This window comes from Peromyscus californicus, unplaced genomic scaffold (assembly GCF_007827085.1).
Source record: "Peromyscus californicus insignis strain IS unplaced genomic scaffold, ASM782708v3 Scaffold_23__1_contigs__length_62951481, whole genome shotgun sequence".
Classification (NCBI taxonomy): Eukaryota; Metazoa; Chordata; class Mammalia; order Rodentia; family Cricetidae; genus Peromyscus; species Peromyscus californicus.
The window spans coordinates 3615730-3633664 of NW_026294534.1; the positions used below are offsets into that span (position 1 = coordinate 3615730).

General features: G+C 44.1%; 1 protein-coding gene across 2 annotated transcripts in view; it reads left to right on the forward strand.

Annotated features, from left to right (window-relative positions):
• The first annotated feature begins 4496 nt into the window (after window positions 1-4496).
• LOC128118857 (zinc finger protein Pegasus-like) overlaps window positions 4497-17935 on the forward strand; it is a 43472-nt gene continuing 30033 nt past the window's right edge. For both annotated transcript variants that reach the window (XM_052751627.1, XM_052751626.1), the window contains exons 1-2: window positions 4497-13629; window positions 17065-17199. In XM_052751627.1, the coding sequence (XP_052607587.1) occupies window positions 5570-6595 (1026 nt within the window). In that variant the 5' untranslated portion in view covers window positions 4497-5569 and the 3' untranslated portion in view covers window positions 6596-13629; window positions 17065-17199. The remainder of the gene's footprint in view (window positions 13630-17064; window positions 17200-17935) is intronic.

The following is a 17935-nucleotide window of genomic DNA, read 5'->3' on the forward strand; positions in this document are numbered from 1 at the left end:
AGGAGTTTGTATTTAAAACCAGTGTTGTGACTGTAAAAGGCTGCTGATGACTTTGAAGTTGGACTATGTATTCTGCACTGTGATATAGTCACCAGGCCTATGAAGGCCAGAGCGTGGAATGCGGTGGTTTGGGTGTGAGAAGTTCCTTATAGTCTCAGGCAGTTGAGACTATAACACTAGGTTCCCAGTTGGTTGAACTATTTTAGGAAGGATAAGGAGAGGTGGAAAAGACTCACACCATTTCCAGTTCATTCTCTTTGCTTTGCGCTTGTAGTTCAAGACATAAGCCCTCAGCCTCCTGCTCCTATTGCCTTGTCTACAACCACCATCATGACCTCTAACCTCTGGAACCATAGGCCCAAATAAACCCTTCTTTCTGTGAGTTACCTTGGTCATGGTACTTTATCACAGCTTCTTTATCTTATTATAGTTCACTTTGTCATGTTTATGATAAATATAATAAAACAAAACCCATCACATCCAGGCTGGACAAGACAACCCAACAGAAGGAAAAGAGCCCCAAGAGAAGGCACATGTGGTGACACTTTGTGTACCCTAATAATTGCCTGAGGACCAGAGAACAGAGCTAGCCACTGGATTAGACATAGAGGTCAAGCAGTGGTAGCACACCCCATTAACCCCAGCACTTAAGATCTCATGCCTTTGCTTGGGAAGCACACATGCCTTTAATCCCAAGAAGTAATATGGCAGGGCAGAGAAGAGTATATAAGGTGTGAGGAAACAGGAATTCATTCTCTTTAAGCTGAGGATTTCATAGAGGTAAGATCTAGTGGCTGGCTGTTCTGCTTCTCTGATCTTTCAGCTTTCACCCTGCTTTCTGGCTCTGGGTTTTTTATTAAAAGACCATCTAAGATTCTAACAACAGGCATGAGAATCAGAGACCCACTCGTTCACACACTCAGTCAAGAGTCTCATAAAAATACTAAGCTGAAAATTATAATATATACTCAGAGGACCTGGTAGTATAATATATACTCGCAGGACCTTCCAGGCCCTGTGCATGCTGCCTCATTCTCTGTGAGCTCATATGGGCCCTGCTCAGTTGATGCAGAGGGCCTAATTTTTCCTGGTGTCCTCCATCCCCACTGGCTCTTACACTGTTTCCACCTCTTCTTCCACAGCATGCCCCTATTTTCATTTAACAATTAACAAACACACCCTGTGATACCACTTTATGTGGAATTCCACTCTTGGTGTATTTTCTCTCATTATATAATTGGGTTTTGTTGCCTTCTATGCATTTGATATAGTCAAGGTCTATATTTTTGTCTTATTGGCACTTATAAAATAACAGCACACGCACTTCTTTTCATCATATCTTTGCATATGTGTTCTGTTTCACTGTCAGTGTCACTATGCGCATGACAGAAAGGAACATGTAACCATGCAGACATGGTCTTGCAAATTCTTGGATATCTTTCACCTCTTTCTTAATCCTTTAAATTTTATATATTTATTTTGAGATAGGGTGCTTCTGTGTATCTCTATCCTGAAAATTTATATGGATCAGTTTGGCTTAAAAACAATAGAAATCCACCTGCCTCTACCTCTGGAGTACTGAAATTAAAGTTGTACATCACCATGGCCAACTGTTAAAACTTTTAATTTCTAGTTCAGTGATCTGATTTCCTCATTTATGTTTTTTTTTTTGTTGTTGCTCTTTCTGTATTCCCTTATTCCTTGTTTAATCTTCTGATTTATCTTTATTTTTGTATGATTTTTCCCCCTTTTTGTTATGTTTGGGTTTGTCTTGCCATTTTGGACCTGAGGGTCTGTGTTTCTCTTGTTTTTCCCTTTCTTCATAGAGGCCTTTTCCTTTTGTCTTAGTAACTGTCCTATGGATGTGATGAGGTATCATGACCAAGGTAACTTACAGAAGAAAATGTTTATTTGAAGCTTACAGTTCCAGGAGGTGAGTCCGTGACCACCATGGTGTGGAGCCTGGCCACAGGCGGGGAGGCATGGCACTGGAGTAGTGGCTGACAGCTCACATCCTGAGACACATGCATGAAGCAGAGAGAGCTGAGAATGGTCTTTTGAAACCTCAAAGCCCACCCTCAGTGTTGGACACCTCCTCCAAGAAAGCCACACCTCCTAATCCTTCCCAAACAGTTCTACCACCTGGGGACCAAGTATTCAAATATATGACATATAGGGGCCATTCTCATTCACACCATCACATCTTACATATTTTAAATAAAGACAGCTTATAAATCAATAAAACGTGTGAATATCTCAGTAGCCAAGAAATGTGAGCAGATATTTCAATAAGAAGAAAAGGTCTGGCAAGATGGCTTAAGTAGGTAGAGGTACTTGTCACCAAGACTGACATCCTGAGTTCTGTCTCTGGAACTTACATAGCAGAAGGAAAGAATCAACTCTTTTTAAAAAAAATAATTTTATTTATTTTTATTTAATGTGATTGGTGTTTTACCTGCATGTATGTCTGTGTGAGGGTGTTGGATTCTGGAGTTACAGACAGTTGTGAACTGCCATGTGAATGCTGGGAATTGAACCCAGGTCCTCTGGAAGAGCAGTCAGTGCTCTTAACCACTGAGCCATCTCTCCAGACCCAAGAACCAACTCTTGCAAGTCGCTCTCTGACCTCCTGTGCTGGCTGGTTTTATGTGCCAATTTGACACAAGCTAGAGTCATCAGGGTGGAAGGAACCTCTGTTGAGGAAATGCCTCCATGAGATCCGGATCTAAGGCATTTTCTCAATTAATGATTGATGGGGGAGGGCCCATTCCATGGTGGGTGGTGCCATCCCTGGGCTGGTGGTCCTGGGTTCTATAAGAAAGCAGACTGAGCAAGCCATGTGAAGCAAGTCAGTAAGCAGCACCTCTCCATGGCCTCTGCATCAGCTCCTGCCTCCAGGTTCCTGCCTTGTTTGAGTTCCTGCCCTGACTTCCTTCAGTGGTGAACAGCAATGTGGACGTGTAAGCCAAATAACCCCTTTCCTTCCCAACTTGCTTTTTGGTCATGATGTTTCATCATAGCAATAGAAACCTTAACTAAGACACCTCCATACATGTCCCCCCAACAAATAAATGCTAAAGAAAATCAGAGTAAAAAAAAACCATCAATATACGTTAAGTTCTAATTACTTATACATAAATATGACATGATTTCTGCTCCATCATCTTATCACACAGCAAGTTTCTTTAAAACACTGTCTTTGTTAGGGTTTCTATTGCTGTGAAGAGACACCATGACCACAGAAACTCTTATAAAGGAAAATATTTAATTGAGGCTGGCTTACAGTTCAGAGGTTACATTCTGTTGTCATCACGGCAGGGAGCATGGCGGCATGCTGGCAGACATGGAGCTGGAGAGGGAGCTGAGAGTTCTACATTTGGATCCACAGGCAGCAAGGAGAGTGACACTAGGCCTGGCTTGAGCATCTGAAACCTCAAAGCCCACCCCCAGTGACACACTTCCTCCAACAAGGCCACACCTACTCCAACAAGGCGATGCCTCCTAATAGAGCCACTCCCTATGGGCCCATGGAGGCCATTTTCATTAAAAACACCACAAACACCAAAGTCGGTTCTGAGCAGAAGCAGGCAGGGACTCACACACACTCTTCTGCTTCAGGAGATGGGATGGTGAGGACCAGAGGTAAGGGAAAAAGCCCAGATCATCCCACCAGCCACAGGTGTACCAGTCTTTGAGAACTGATGGTCCTCTCATTCCCTGAATGTCTAATCTGAGCTAGGGAATAGTCCTTTAAGACAGTGGTCCTCAACCTGTGGGTCACGACCCCTTTGGGGGTTGAATGATCCTTTCACAGGGGTCGCATGTCAGATATCCCACCTATGAGATATTTATATTACAATTCATAACAGTAGCAAAATTACAGTTATGAGGTAGCAACTAAATGTTATGGTTGGGGTCACTGTTGAGGGGCTGTATTGAAGTGTGGCAGCATTAGGAAGGTTGAGAACCACCACTTTAGGGGATGATGCATGTTTCTGAGGCCTGGAAAAAAACACGAGATCTCAAAGTTCAAGCTTACGATTTTATTTGTTTAGATGAATAGAGACTTCGATGCATTTTAAAAGTGTGGGATGCCTCCACTGCTAAAGTTTACTTCAGGAGAGGTGGTTCCACTCCACAGTGATGGACTGGAGATGGAAAGTCATGCATTCATCATGTCAGTTTATGTCTCTATGTAAGTTAACATTTGTGCCTGAACAACCTACACATCATGGTGTGCACTCAAATGCTAGGAGTCATAGCTCGTTTTACTTTATGCCGGGGTACTTTGGTTAGTTTCTGAGTCCCTGCATACATGTGGGTGGATGAAATCCAAATGTGGTCATGAATGCTCTTGATTGAGTTCTTTTATTCAGCAAAACTTAATGACCGGATTAAAAGCAAAGCTTTTTTCTAATGAGAGGGAATAAAGTTTAATCATTAATGTTTTTCAGATCTCTTCCCCATTCTCCCCCCCCCCACACACACAACTAAAGCTTCTTTTAGGGACTTCCATTTAAACAGGCACAAACACACAATTAACAGTTTCCATACCCTCCCCAAACCCCCAGGAAATGATGGAAAGTAATTTTAACAAAAGGTGTAAACAACGAAGACAAAAACAAAAAGAATAGAGGGGCATCGGACACATTCACGGTACTTTTAGAGGCTGTAAGCAAAATGGGAGCTGGCTGAGTTAGAGAGGTGGAGAGAGGACTCATAAGTCTATAAACATTTCTCGATGGAGAATCAAGAAGCGAGGCGATGAGCACCCAGGGGATGGGAGAAGGCGGCAGACAGGCAAGGTCAGGAACAGGAGGGGTTCAAAGCTGGTACGCAGCACGGTCCATCCCTGCTTTCCTCTCTCTCCATTGGTGACCCCCCGCTGCTAAGCCCCACGCAGGTCCACCGTGGGCAAGACGGGGCTCTGCACCAAGCCTCCAGAGCCTGGGATGCTGCTGGGAGCCGTGGAAGGCGAGAGAACTAAGTGATCGGGGCTGGAAAGGCAGATAAAGTCCAGCGATGACCAACGCAGTGTGCCCGTCCGCCACATTTCCCCGTGGAGCCGGCCACCACCATGCCCGCACACGTGCACGGCATGTGGCCTGCAATAGGTGTGGCGTGGCATCGTCGTCATCGTCCGGCCCCGCCCCCTCCTAATAACTCTCGCGAGACTTGGGTCTGCCGGAGCTGGGAAGAAGCCAATATGGTGGGCACAGGCTGAGCGGGGCCAGGCCTTGGGAGCTCCTCTGCGCGTGTCTCAGGAGGATTCCCCCGGGCTCCCGACGCTGTCCCTGGGGTGGGGGGCGGCAGAAGGGTGAAGCGACCCGGGGTGGGCAGCCCGAGGAGAACCCGGGGACGTCGTTGTCGTGAAGGCCGGCCTCCGGGAGGAGGCGGACGGAAGTAGGCCCGAGAGGAAGTGACTTCCGTCCACGGGCAGGAGCGGAAGCAGCGGGGCAGCAGGTGGAGGGAGCGCCTGAGCGGGCCGGGCGCTGAGCGGTGGGACCTGGCGGGGCCGGCCCGAGGCCCCGGAGACCCCGGGGAGGCCCTGGACGGGACCCCGGTGCTGATGCTGGGCGACCTGGAAAGGACCTGGGACGGGAAGCGGCAGTGCCCGTACTGCGGCTACGCCAGCGAGCGGACGGAGCGGCTGGTGGAGCACACCCGCGTGCACACGGGCGAGAAGCCGCACCGCTGCCGCCTCTGCCCCTTCGCCTCGGCCTACGAGCGCTACCTCGAGGCCCACATGCGCTCGCACACCGGGGAGAAGCCGTACAAGTGCGAGCTGTGCGCCTATCGCTGCAACTACAGAAGCAACCTGGCCCACCATCGACGGCGCAGGCACAAGCTCTTGCCGCTGACCGCGCCCCGGGCCTCCTTCACCGGCATGAAAACGTGGGGGAGCCCGCAGGGTAAAAGCCACGTGGAGGAGGGCAAACGAGGGCTGCTCATCGCCTTAGGTCCACCTTCCGTGGTCCTTCAGAAACCGGACCACCCCGGTGATTTTACGCACAAGGTCCCGAGTGTTCGGAACGACTTCTACGGCAGTATGGGTAAAGCCAATGTGTGCGGGCTGCCGAGGGACCCCGAAGAGCTCTTGCTTGTGGACAGTCCTTTGAATCAGATGTCTACTCTCGCAGGACTCTTGTCTAGGTTGCCACCTGAAAACCAAAACCTGGCCTCCCCTGACGGAGACTCCAGCCTGGAGGAAAATCTTTTCATGATTCAACAGCCCTCTGCCCAAGGGAGGACCCCACAGAGCTCCCCCATAGTCCTGGAGCCTCAACTCCCACCATTTAGTCAGAGGGACTGCAGTCCATTTGCAGGGCCCAGCAGCCAGCCGAGTGGCCGCACTAGCACCTCCATCTTTGGAAACAGCCAGCCAAGCACTCCGGCCCTAACCTTGCCGATGGAGGACCCTCAGCTGCTGTACCATTGCCAGCACTGTGACACGTACTTTGCAGACAATGTCCTTTACACTATTCACATGGGATGCCATGGGTATGACAATCCTTTTCAGTGTAACATATGTGGACACAATTGTAAAAACAAGTACGATTTTGCCTGTCATTTTGCAAGAGGCCAACATAACTAGAGCCGAGAACAACCAACCTTATCTTTACCCAGTTTAGCCTTTGGGGGTGATTATAGTTTGCTTTTGGTTACTCCTGGTAGGGCATTTTCTAATTTAAAGCTTATTGTAAGATATAAATTTGATGGTGGAAACTGCTGCCCTCCTGCATTCACCTTCTCTCCCCCCCTGCATTCACCTTCTCTCCCCCATCCCCTCCCCCCCTTTTTTTTTATAAATTTGATCTGATCAAGGTTATTTAGACACTAGAATATTTACCTCTTTTCTTTCAACAAGTCGTGTGAGAATTGAAGTCCAATCATAATCTTACCAGGTGTTTAGTTAACTTTTTCCCTATTTATGGCCATTTAGGCTTTAAAGATTGTTCATACTCTTAGTATTTCTAATATTCATTGCACTTAGATATTATTTCTGTCGTATTTCAAAATAGTAGAATAATTTTGCTTCTATAAAGCTGATAGACCCTATTTCTATCCTGATAATAACTTTGAAGTTGCCATTAGTTGAAGTATTGACTAGTTCCTATACTTAAGTTGGAGTAGTAGTTTCCTTTCAACTGCAAACAGTAAGGTTGTCTCAGTGTAGTAACTTTTTTTTTCTGCATAGGGAATATTAAAGAATTTTTTTTAAAGTTATAAAAATAGGTGAAAGTTGTGAAAAGAAATGAAACACAGGACCAAGTTTCCTTTAGCCTAAATTGTTCTCACTTTAAAATACCTATGGAGTCATTGTCTAATTTAGATATGTTAATAACCCATTGAGCTGCTTATGCTTCAAGTTTATTTTTTAAAACCAGAGGAAAAGGTAACAGTATTTTTGTGCAGTGTGTGCAATTTCAGTTTCTCAGTTAAATTCTTCATTGAGATGTGACTGGTGTTTGTTGAGATTGGTAACTGTAGTTTCCCATTCTTTTGATGACCAAAAAAAAAGAGGTACAATGGAATTCATGCATTTTAAATTGTAGCCATTCTCCAGGCCCTTTCAAGGCAGTGAGTGACCTTACCAGTGCCTGAACTATGAACTTCAGGCCTTTAGGACAGTGTAGATTAAGTTATCACTGCTGCCATGTTTGTGCAACTTTGATACAGCAGCCACAAAAGCTTCCTGCAGGCTTCTGGGAAAATCTGATTTTCTACTTTCTGTGTTTCTTACTGAGAATGAGACTCTTCTTCTGAGCAGGCACACTAAAGCTGAGCTGACCTGCTTCCTGGGTATTCCTCGTTTGGCCTCTACGAATGCTGCTGACAAACTGAAGGCACAGGATGAGCCCCAGCCCTGGGTTACACTGCCTGGGCACCAAGGGCCCATAGAGTCCATGATAATCATTCCTCTATTGCAGGCCCCACCCTGACTGGAGGAGGCTCCCTAGTGTGGAGACATCAGGTAGGTTCTCCTGTCTTGTAGCAGCAGCAGTAGAGCTTATTCCAGGGAGGTACTCACAGAAGAGATGAGCTGGTAGTCCTGCCTTCTATTCCACAGACCACATTTATATTGGCAGCCCTCAATTCTAGGTACATACAGCACAGCAGGCGCCTGCTGCCCCATTCCCTTCACCGCCCAGAGCCAGGCTAGGAATGGCTTCTTTCCGGCCTCTTTTCCACCTCAGGTGGGCTTCTGTGAGCTCTGACTTCAGTGTTTAATGACCACATCTGTGCCCCTTTTATGACCTGACAGAGCCTGGCCCATTCAAGCTCCTTAGTCTCCAGGGCTTCCAAGGAGCCCTCTAATGGGAACTGTGGAGTTAATAGCTACTGATTTCTTTAGAATTTTTCATTGAATTCTTAACACATGTTATGGGACTGAATGGTGTCTCACTCAAATTCTTATGTTGAAATTCCCTGAGCTTAAGAACATGGTTGTATTTGGACATAAAGTCTTTAGAGGACCCAGGTCAGTTGAGGTCACATGGATGAGTTCTAATCTGATATGACTGATATCCCTATGAGAAGGAGATTGGGACACAGATCTGCACAGATGCTTGGCCAGGGAAGAAAGGCAGAGGCTGACTAACAGCTGTAAGCCAAGGGCAGAGGTTCTTGGAAGGGACTAGACTTCCCTGCATTTTGTTGTCTGGTTTCTAGTCCCCAGAACTATGAAGAAGTACATGTCTGAGTTAAAGCATCCTGGGCTATAGCAGTAAATTGCTAAGGCAGCCCAGCAAGCTTATGAAGTCTACCAGTGTCTGTCTTTGTTTCATGTTTGGTTTTGTTTGTTTTGAGTCAGGGTCTCACTATGTAGTCTTGGCTGGCCTGGAACTCACTGTGCATACCTGCTTGCCCTGTAGCTCATAGAGATCCCTTTGCCTTTGTCTTCCTAGTACGGGGATTAAAGGTGTGTGCTGTTTTCTTTTTTAAGGAAGAAAACTTCCTAAGGAGGCAGAGGCACAGAGGAGAAGGAAACATGAGTTCCAGGACCGTGTGTTTTATAACTCGGTGCAGTGAGAGAGTGATTTCCTGGGTTTACCTAGTTCTTCATGTATTGGGTTTTGTTTATTAGTACTTCCTTTGGAATGTAGCACAGCATCTACTTTACCTTCTCTGGTAGATTGCTACCTGCCTGATAGTACTAAGTACATTTTCCTTAGCTGCTTTGGTGATGTATTACATGATCAGTGCCAAATAAGCTGTTGAGTAAGATTGAGTGGACTCACAAGCTGGACCAGGTTGTTGAGGGATGCTGAATTTCTTCACCCACATAACCCCACTGTTGGTCCTTAGCACTGAGGTCAATTAAATGAGGAAAGTGACATTTAAGAAATTGAGTCACATTTAAAGCATTAAAGTCTCTTATTTTTATACTTAAATTTATCTACCATAGTAAAAAATAATTAAGTCAAAGAATCCACTTTCACTACCATTTATACTTCAGGGTGGAGAATTGATCCGAACTAGGCCCTCTGAATGTGGGTGACAGTTGTGTGGCTTGGGCAGTTTGTGGGGCCCCTGGCAGTTGGACCATCATTTATCCCTAGTGCATGATCTGGCTTTTTGGAGCCCATTCCCTATGGAGGGACACCTAGCTCAGCCTTGATGCAGCAGGGAGGGGCTTGGTTCTGCCTCAACTTGATATGCCAGATGTTGACTCCCATGGGAGCCTTACCATCTCTGAGGAGTGGATGGGGGGTGAGATGGGGGAGGAACTGAACGAGGGGACACTGTGGTTGGTATGTAAAATGAAAAAAAATTTTTTTAAATTAAAAATAAAAAGATTCTGCTGACTGTAATGGCTGACATTTGCCTTTGAAGGCTGATTCCCTCCTAGTCTTTCTGCTCTGTGGGTTGGTCTGTGAGATCCACTGCTCCTCCACTCATGGCCCCTTCTGCAGCTCACCAGACTCTTTAACAGATTGTGTGCTGAGTCACAGACCTGCCTCCAGCCCTGAGTTCACATGAACCTGACTGACTTCCCAGCCCCTGGGTATGAAATTGTTCACTGAACATCCCCACCATATTCCTTCTAATGCCTCAAGCCCCCCTTGCCCAGAGTATCATTGCCTAAACTTGCTTGTACATTTTTCCATTGCTGATGTTTATTCCCTTCCTTCCTCTCTCTCTTTCCACCCCTCTTTATTTTTAAAACAAGATCTTAAACTGTAGCCCAGGCTGACCAGGAACTGAGGGTAATCCTACTTCAGTCTGCAATTACCTCATCGTGCTGGAATTACAGGCATGAACCACCACATCCCGCCCATTACTGTCTCTTTCAGATGCCAGTTACCAGAGACCAACTCACCCCAGTACATGAATCCCATGCTCTGCTTTCTTCCACCTCACATCTTGCCACTCAGCAAGGCTTATTCATTTTACTTCTTTCATATTGAAAATTCAGAATACTCAAAAATGTAGTTTGTTTCCCTAGTGCTAAGACATGTAAATCAACAGAAAACAGTGTGAAACATGACAAAGACATGGTTGAAAGTCAGAGCAAGTAAACACATTTGTAGGCAGTTGGCTGGAAAGTAAAGCTTGTGCTGGGCAACTGGCAAAGGACCCCATCAATTCTTCAAAATGCATCTCTTTTAACTAAGTATCCTATCTTTTAGAAATTTGTAAAGTAAAGTAACTAGAGAAATGCAAGTGTTTCCATTTTGGTTTACTAGGTTTTCATAAGCACTAAAAGACCATAAATATCAATCCCAAACAGCCTAAAGTGAGGGATTTGTTTAATGCACTATGTTAAAATTGTAAGTTTTGGCACCCCTAATGGTTATGCAAGGTGTGTGTTTACCAGCTCCAGTAAACCCCACTTGTATTTTACATGCAAAGAAAGGTTGTGAAACTGTATAGATGATGAACACACTTGATATAAATATGCAAGACCAGCTGGAAAATGGAGGTGATCTTGTAGAGAATAAATTCTTTTCGTGCATCTTCTGTATTTGCTCATTCTTTCCCCTAACAAGAACTCCTAACAGGGAGACGCTTTATTTATTTATTTAATTATTTACTTATTCATTCATTCAAGGTACTGGGGTTCTTATGGGTCCTGAGCTCTTAGGGGTCCTGAGCTCTTTCCTGTAGTGCTGGAGACTGAACCTAGGACCTTGTAAGTGCTAGACTATTGCTGCACTCCAAAGCTGCTGCACACCAAAAAATACATATTTTATGTGCATATATGTGTGCCCGAGTGTGTGTACGTGCACCACGTTTGTTCAGAAGCTCTTGGAGGTCAGAAGAGGCATTGGATTATGTGGAACTGGAGTTACAGATGGTTAGGAGCCATCATGTGGATGCTGGGAACTCATCCCAGGTCCTTGGCAAGACCAGTCAGCTCTCTTTAACTGCTGAGCTATCTCTACAGCCTCAACACTGGGATTTTTACATACCAGGTACAATTGCCCATTCCTGAAGGCTTCAGGGATTTTGTAGACTGACTGCTTTCTTTTCTTGCTATATATGTCCTGACCTTTCACAAAACAACTCACTCATACTTTTCTTTTGCACAGGTTGGAGTGGTACCACAAAGCTCTAGGTGAACCTGACTCTTCCATGTGGGGGTCTTGAGGTTGCACTCTGTGGCTTCCTGGGAATCTGCTCTTACACTGAAAAGCTAGGGCAGCGTTGTAGAGGCAGGCCTGGCCCCTTTCCTGCCTCCTGCCCAAAGCTCTGTGTCTCCTGATCTGTCCCTATCTTGCTGCTGCTGTGTATTCTTGTGTGTTTACTCAGCGGCTGCTCTCAGTAGGACTCCTAGAGACGTCTGACTCAGAGCTTCAGGCAACCTCACAGGGAATCCATCCTTGGCTCCTGCTGTTCACCTTTGACTCTGTCTTCTTGGCAGCCCTCCTGCTAAGCCTCTTTGGGCTCCTCTACCACTACAGCTCTTGAGCCCTTCCAAGCAACTACAAGAATAGGTAACAGTTTATTAAAAATTGATTAAGAGACAAGAAGGAGCCAGGGCTCCAATATCCCCTTACATGCACACCCCACTGTATCTCCTCCTAGTTGATCCGTCTTCCTGAAGTTTCCACCATCTCCCAATAGCAGGGTACCAATCTTTCAACACATGAACATTTCGAGGTCTAAATCATAACAAAGTCATGTCAAAAATACGATGTTAACATCTTAGCAGTCCTTATGTGCCGCTTTGCCTGCGTCTACAGTTACAAACACGTTTCTAAATTTAGTGTGACAAAACCGTCTCCATGCTTTCATAGATGTTTCCCCACATTTGTGTGTAATCCTACAAACTACACGTTTTTAGTTTGCTTAACAAAACATACTATTATTGTGTGTATTATAGGACTAGTTTTTTTTCTGAATAGAGAATTCCTGAGATTTTGTTGTGTTGATGTATATAGCTGTATTATGTTCGGGGTATAAGATAACATCATTTGAATATATCTGTATTACTTATAATTTTACTATTGAAGAACATTTGTATTATTTTTAGATTTTTAAGCTTTTTCTGTTAGTAAAAATTATGTGTGTGCATATACACGTGTGTGTGTGTGTGTGCGTGTGTGCATGTGTGTGTGTTGTGTGTGTGTCTAAGTCAGAGAACAACTTATGGAGTGCTCTGTACCTAGTATGGCATGGCCGTTGCCCACATGAACTCACAGTTGCTGATTATCTGTACTAGACTTGCACAAGATCGGGTCTATTACCTTCCATCATGGAGGGAAGAAGGGACTCATGAGGCCTCGCCCTTCCCTGAGGATGAGCAGTTAACAGTTGCTGGGGGAGGGGAGGGGCTCACAAGGCCTCACTTCTCTCTGAGGATCTTCAGGCTAGCTACTGATTGGCGGAAAGAAATATTCTTTACTGGTATAGCCACTGGTGAGTTACCTATGCTGTTGGAAATAACCCCATCTGTGCTCATGTAAACAGTCTCAACACTCACTGGACCATAAATGAAGGAAGAGGGGAAAGGAGGGAGAAAGAAGGGAGGTATGAGAATAGAAGTGGGACTAGCTGGTAAGAGGGATGGGGAGCTGGTCACACTACTGCCTTCAGACAGAACAGTGAGCACATGCACGCTAGTTCTCAGCCCAACTGCTCCTACCTCCACAGCACAAGCTCCCCTCCCCTGGGGACTGTCCCCAGTCTAAGAGGCTAACCTTAGTCTAGACAACCCCTCACAGGTATGCCCAAGTGACAGTTGACAACACTTGTCCATCACGGTCTTTGTGTCTTATTTCAAAGAACATTTCCTAACCTCAAGGTCATGAACAACTTCCATATTTAATGTTTTGAAATCTTGCCTTTCACATTAAAGCTTTAATTTAGCAAGTAAATATGAACAGGGAAAGATAAACCAATTAAAGTGATAAAGATTCATTTCAGAAGTTTGGTTGCATGTTCTTAGATGACCAAAGTCCCAAGTCAGTCTGTGACTTGGTTTGGCAGTAAAGTGGACTTAGATAGCCATAGAAAGATAACTGCTTTCAGTTCTTTTAATTCTGTGGTGTTTTCCTACATTTCCAGCTTTTTTTGTGTGTGTGTGAGAGGGTCGAGTTCTACATAGCCCTGACTATTCTGGAACTCGCTATGTAGACCAGGCTGGTCTCACAGAAAGCCTCCTGAGTGCTGAGATGAAAGGTATGTGCCACCACAGCTTTAATCAAATTTCGCATTATGAGTCACCTTTTACTGTCTTTAGGCTCCACAGAGGATCTGCCAGTGATAAACTGTCAGGCTTTGCCTAGAAATATTCTTATTTTGCTTTTGTTCTTGAAAGGTATTTTTAGGTTGATAGTTATTGCAGTTATCATTGAAATATTTGATTCTGCCACCCGGACTCCATCGTTGTTGCTACTGAGAAATCTCCCAAAACTCTAAGAGCCACTGCCTGCAACAAGACTTTACATCCAGGCTGTCTTTCCCAAACCTGTTAGAACTAATGATTAAGTTCTCTAAAGTTGTAGTAAACAAACATACTCAAATCATTGTAAACTCTACAACAACAATGAATTATCAGAAAGAGAAATCAAGAAAAAAAATTCCATTCACAATAATACATTAAAATAATTGTAGAAATAAATTTAATCAAAAAGACAAGAGGGTTTCTTTCCCAGGGCTGGGGGTTGGTCTAAGGCCTTGTGTGTTTGAGGCCAGAGCTCTATCATACAAGTGAGCTACATCCCTGGCCTGGATAAAGGCTTGATGGGTAACCTAAAACTTGAAGACAGAAAGTAAGTCACAAACAAATGACATATGAATTGGATTGGAATTGGATTGTCTATACTACCCAAAAGGATCCATAGATTCAAAGCAATAATTTTTTAAAATTTATTTTATTATTTTGTGTGTGAGGGCTTTGCCTGCATGTATGTCTGTGTACATATGAATGCCTGGTACCTGAGGAGGCAGGGAGCTTCCATGTGCCTGCTGGGATTTGAACCTGGGTCCTTTGCAAGAACAACAAGTCCTCTTAACCACTGTGCCAACTCTCCAGGCCCCAAAGCAGTCATTATTAATTTTTTTTCTTTCTTTTTTTCTTTTTCTTTTTTTTGAAATAGAGTCTTACTGTGTAACCCTAGATGGCTTCGAATTCACTATGTAGATCAGGATGACCTCAAATTCATAGAGATCTGCCTGCCTCAGCCTCCCAAGTGTTGGAATTAAATACTTGGGCTGTAGTCAACTAATTTTAAATAAGTAACTGAGCAGAGTCAGTGGAGAAATATTCTCTTCAATTAAATTTACTGAAAAAATTTGATATACACATGTAGAAGAACAAAATTGGAGTTTTTCCTCATACTGTGTAAAAATTTCAAGTATTACAATGGATAAAGTCAAAATGTATGAGCTGAAATCCTATTGAAAGCTAATTTATGAAAAATGCTTTTTGACATTGGTCTGGGCAATCTTTTTAAAAACAATTTATGTATTTTTATTTTAGTGCATTTATGTCTGTGAGTTTGCCACATCCCCTGGAATGGGAGCTACAGACAGTTGTAAGCTGTCATGTGGGCGCTGGGAATTGAACTCAGGTCTTCTGGAAGAGCAGCCAATCCTCTTAACTGCTGAGCCATCTCTCTAGCCCCCTGGGAAATCTTTTTTTGGAGGGATATGAACCCACAAACAAACTCAGAACAAACAGACAAATGAGACTGTATCAAACTAAAATTCTTCTGCACTACAAAGAGAGTGGAGACAACATGCAGAAAAAGAATGGGCAAACTAGAAGCCTATATGGGATTAATATTTAGAATATAGGTAAAATTTAAATATTACAGCGGTGAGAAAGTAATACAATTTAAAAAACGAGATGTTTTCCAAAAGATAACACAGAAGTCCAGGGATGTAGCTAAGTGGTAGAGGGTTTGCAATTGTGAGTCCCTGGGTTCACTCAATAAAAGAGGAGGAAGAGAAAGGGGAGACACAGGAAGGGGGAGAATATAAATGACTCCCGTATATAAACATTTTTAACATCTTTAATCATTATGGAAATTAGAATGAAAGCCATTATGAGATATTGCCTCACACCTGTTATTAAAACAATGTTAAAGGTAACTGTTGGTGAGGATGGACTAATAAGGGAACTGCTGTACAGTTGTCGGGGGATACAAATTGGCACAGCAGTGATGGAGAATGGTAAGTCATTAAAAGTGGAGCTGCTGTGTGAACCAGCCACAGCACTCCTGGGTGTAGACCCTGAAGAAATGAAGTTTGTGTGCTGAGGAGATAGCTGTACTCTGATAATAGCTAAGATATAGAAATCATCCTTTGTTCACCCACAGATTAACGGATGAAGGAAATGTGTGTATGTATACAGTATACTTCATACACAGCGGAATGTTACTCAGCCTTGGAAAATAATCTCATCTATGACAATATAGGCGATCTTGGAAGATATAATTCTAAGTGAGGTAATCAAGGCACAGAAGGACAAACACTGCACGATATGATACATGTTAGCCTATTTTATTCTGTTCTGCGATTAATACTCTGAATGCACCTTAGGAAGGGAAGGGTTTTTACCAGCTTAGCCTTCCTGGTCACAGTCTGTTGCTGAGGGATGTCAAGGCAGGAACTCAAGCAGGGCAGGAACTTGAGGCAGAAACCATGAAGGAATGCAGTTTGTTGGCCCGCTCTCTGGCTGCTGCCCAGCTACCTTTCTGATAGAGCCAAAGCCCTCCTTCCTAGGTATGGTGCTACCCATAGTGGACTGGGCTATTCATATCAATCATCAATCCAGACAACCTCTCACAGACATGTCCACAGGCCACTCTGATCAAGGTGAGTCTTCAATTGAGAGTCCCTCTTCCCAGGTGACTTTAGGTTCTGTGAATTTGAAAAAAAAAAAAAAAGAGAGATACTTTATAGAGAAAGGCAGAGTGTGACCGTGGTTTCCGAGGCTGGGATGTTGGAGGAAATGAGTTGAAATTTCAATATCTAATGTCTGAAGACTGTAGCTGACACTGCACTGTATACATGAAATTGTTTTTTAAAAAACCTAGGTTGGCTGGGCGGTGGTGGCGCCAGCACTTGGGAGGCAGAGGCAGGCAGATCTCTGTGAATTTGAGGCCAGCCTGGTCTACAAATCGAGTTTAAAAAAAATAGGTTGAACGTTCTTACCAACCATACATACTCATATAATTGTAAGCCAATGGGTATTTAATCATCTTATTGCCGTAATGATCCCACAGTCTATACATCTATTAAAGCAACACAATATACATATACACTGTAAATATACATAATTTTTATTCATAAGTTGTAATTCAAAAGCTGGAAATTAAGTTTTTTTTTTAATCTGGTTCTTTTTGTTAAATCTATTTTCTGTTATTGGGGTTCTTGAGGTTGCTATGATGTACCCAGGTATGCATTTCTCCTTATTTATCCTGGTTGGTATTTATTGCTTACCTTAATATATGTACTCACATCTTTGTGGAAAATTCTTGCTATTAACACCAATATTGCTTGCTCGTTACATTCTTTATGCATTAGTTTTAAAGAGGTAATTAAACAGACATGAATTTTGTTAACATATTTTTCATGTCTCTTTACTTGTCTTCCACATTCTATAAGAAGCCCTGTATGAAGAGGCACTAATGGAGCCTATAAGAGGGTGAAAGAGTGCTTCAGGTCGTGGGTGCATGGCTCCCTGAGAAAGGAGAAGGCTGGAGACCCATGTGGCTGCTGCTTGCACTGAGAACAGAAAAGGTGAGAGATGAGACAGGGAACAGAACTATCCAGAGTCTTCAGCTGTAGGAAACCAAACCCTTCTAGGTTCAGAGTTTAATGGCAGCAGATTCAGGTTTGTATTTTTTTATTTTTACTTTTGAGACAGTGTGAACTGGCTAGTTTTATGCCAAGTTGACACAAGCTAAAGTTACCCAAGAGCAGGGAACCTCAATTTTGAAAACTGGGCAGCAGACAAGCCTGTAGGGCATTTTCTTAATTAGTGATTGATGGGGGAGGGTCCAGCCCATTGTGGGTGGTGCTATCCCTGGACTGGTGGTCCTGGGTTCTATAAGAAGAGAGCAGGCTGAGCAAGCCATGAGGAGCAAGCCAGTGAGCAGTACCGGCCTCTACGTCAACTTCTGCCTCCATCAACCACCTGCCCTGCTTGAGTTCCTGTCCTAACTTCCTTTGATGATGAACAGTGATGTGGATTTGTAAGTCAAATAAACCCTTTCCTCTCCAGGTTGCTCTGGTCATGGTGTATCATCATAGAAATAATCACCCTGACTAAGACACAGGGTCTCTCTGTGTAGTCCTGGCTGTCCTTGGAGATAGATACGTAGACCAGGCTAGCCTGAACTCACAGAGCTCTTTCTGCCTCTGCCTCCTGAGTGCTGGGGTTAAAGGCCTGCATCACCACCCCTGGGCTCTAAGGCTGGTATGTTGAAATGGGGCCCTAGATTCTAACCAAGCAGACTGGTTGAAAGCTCATGCA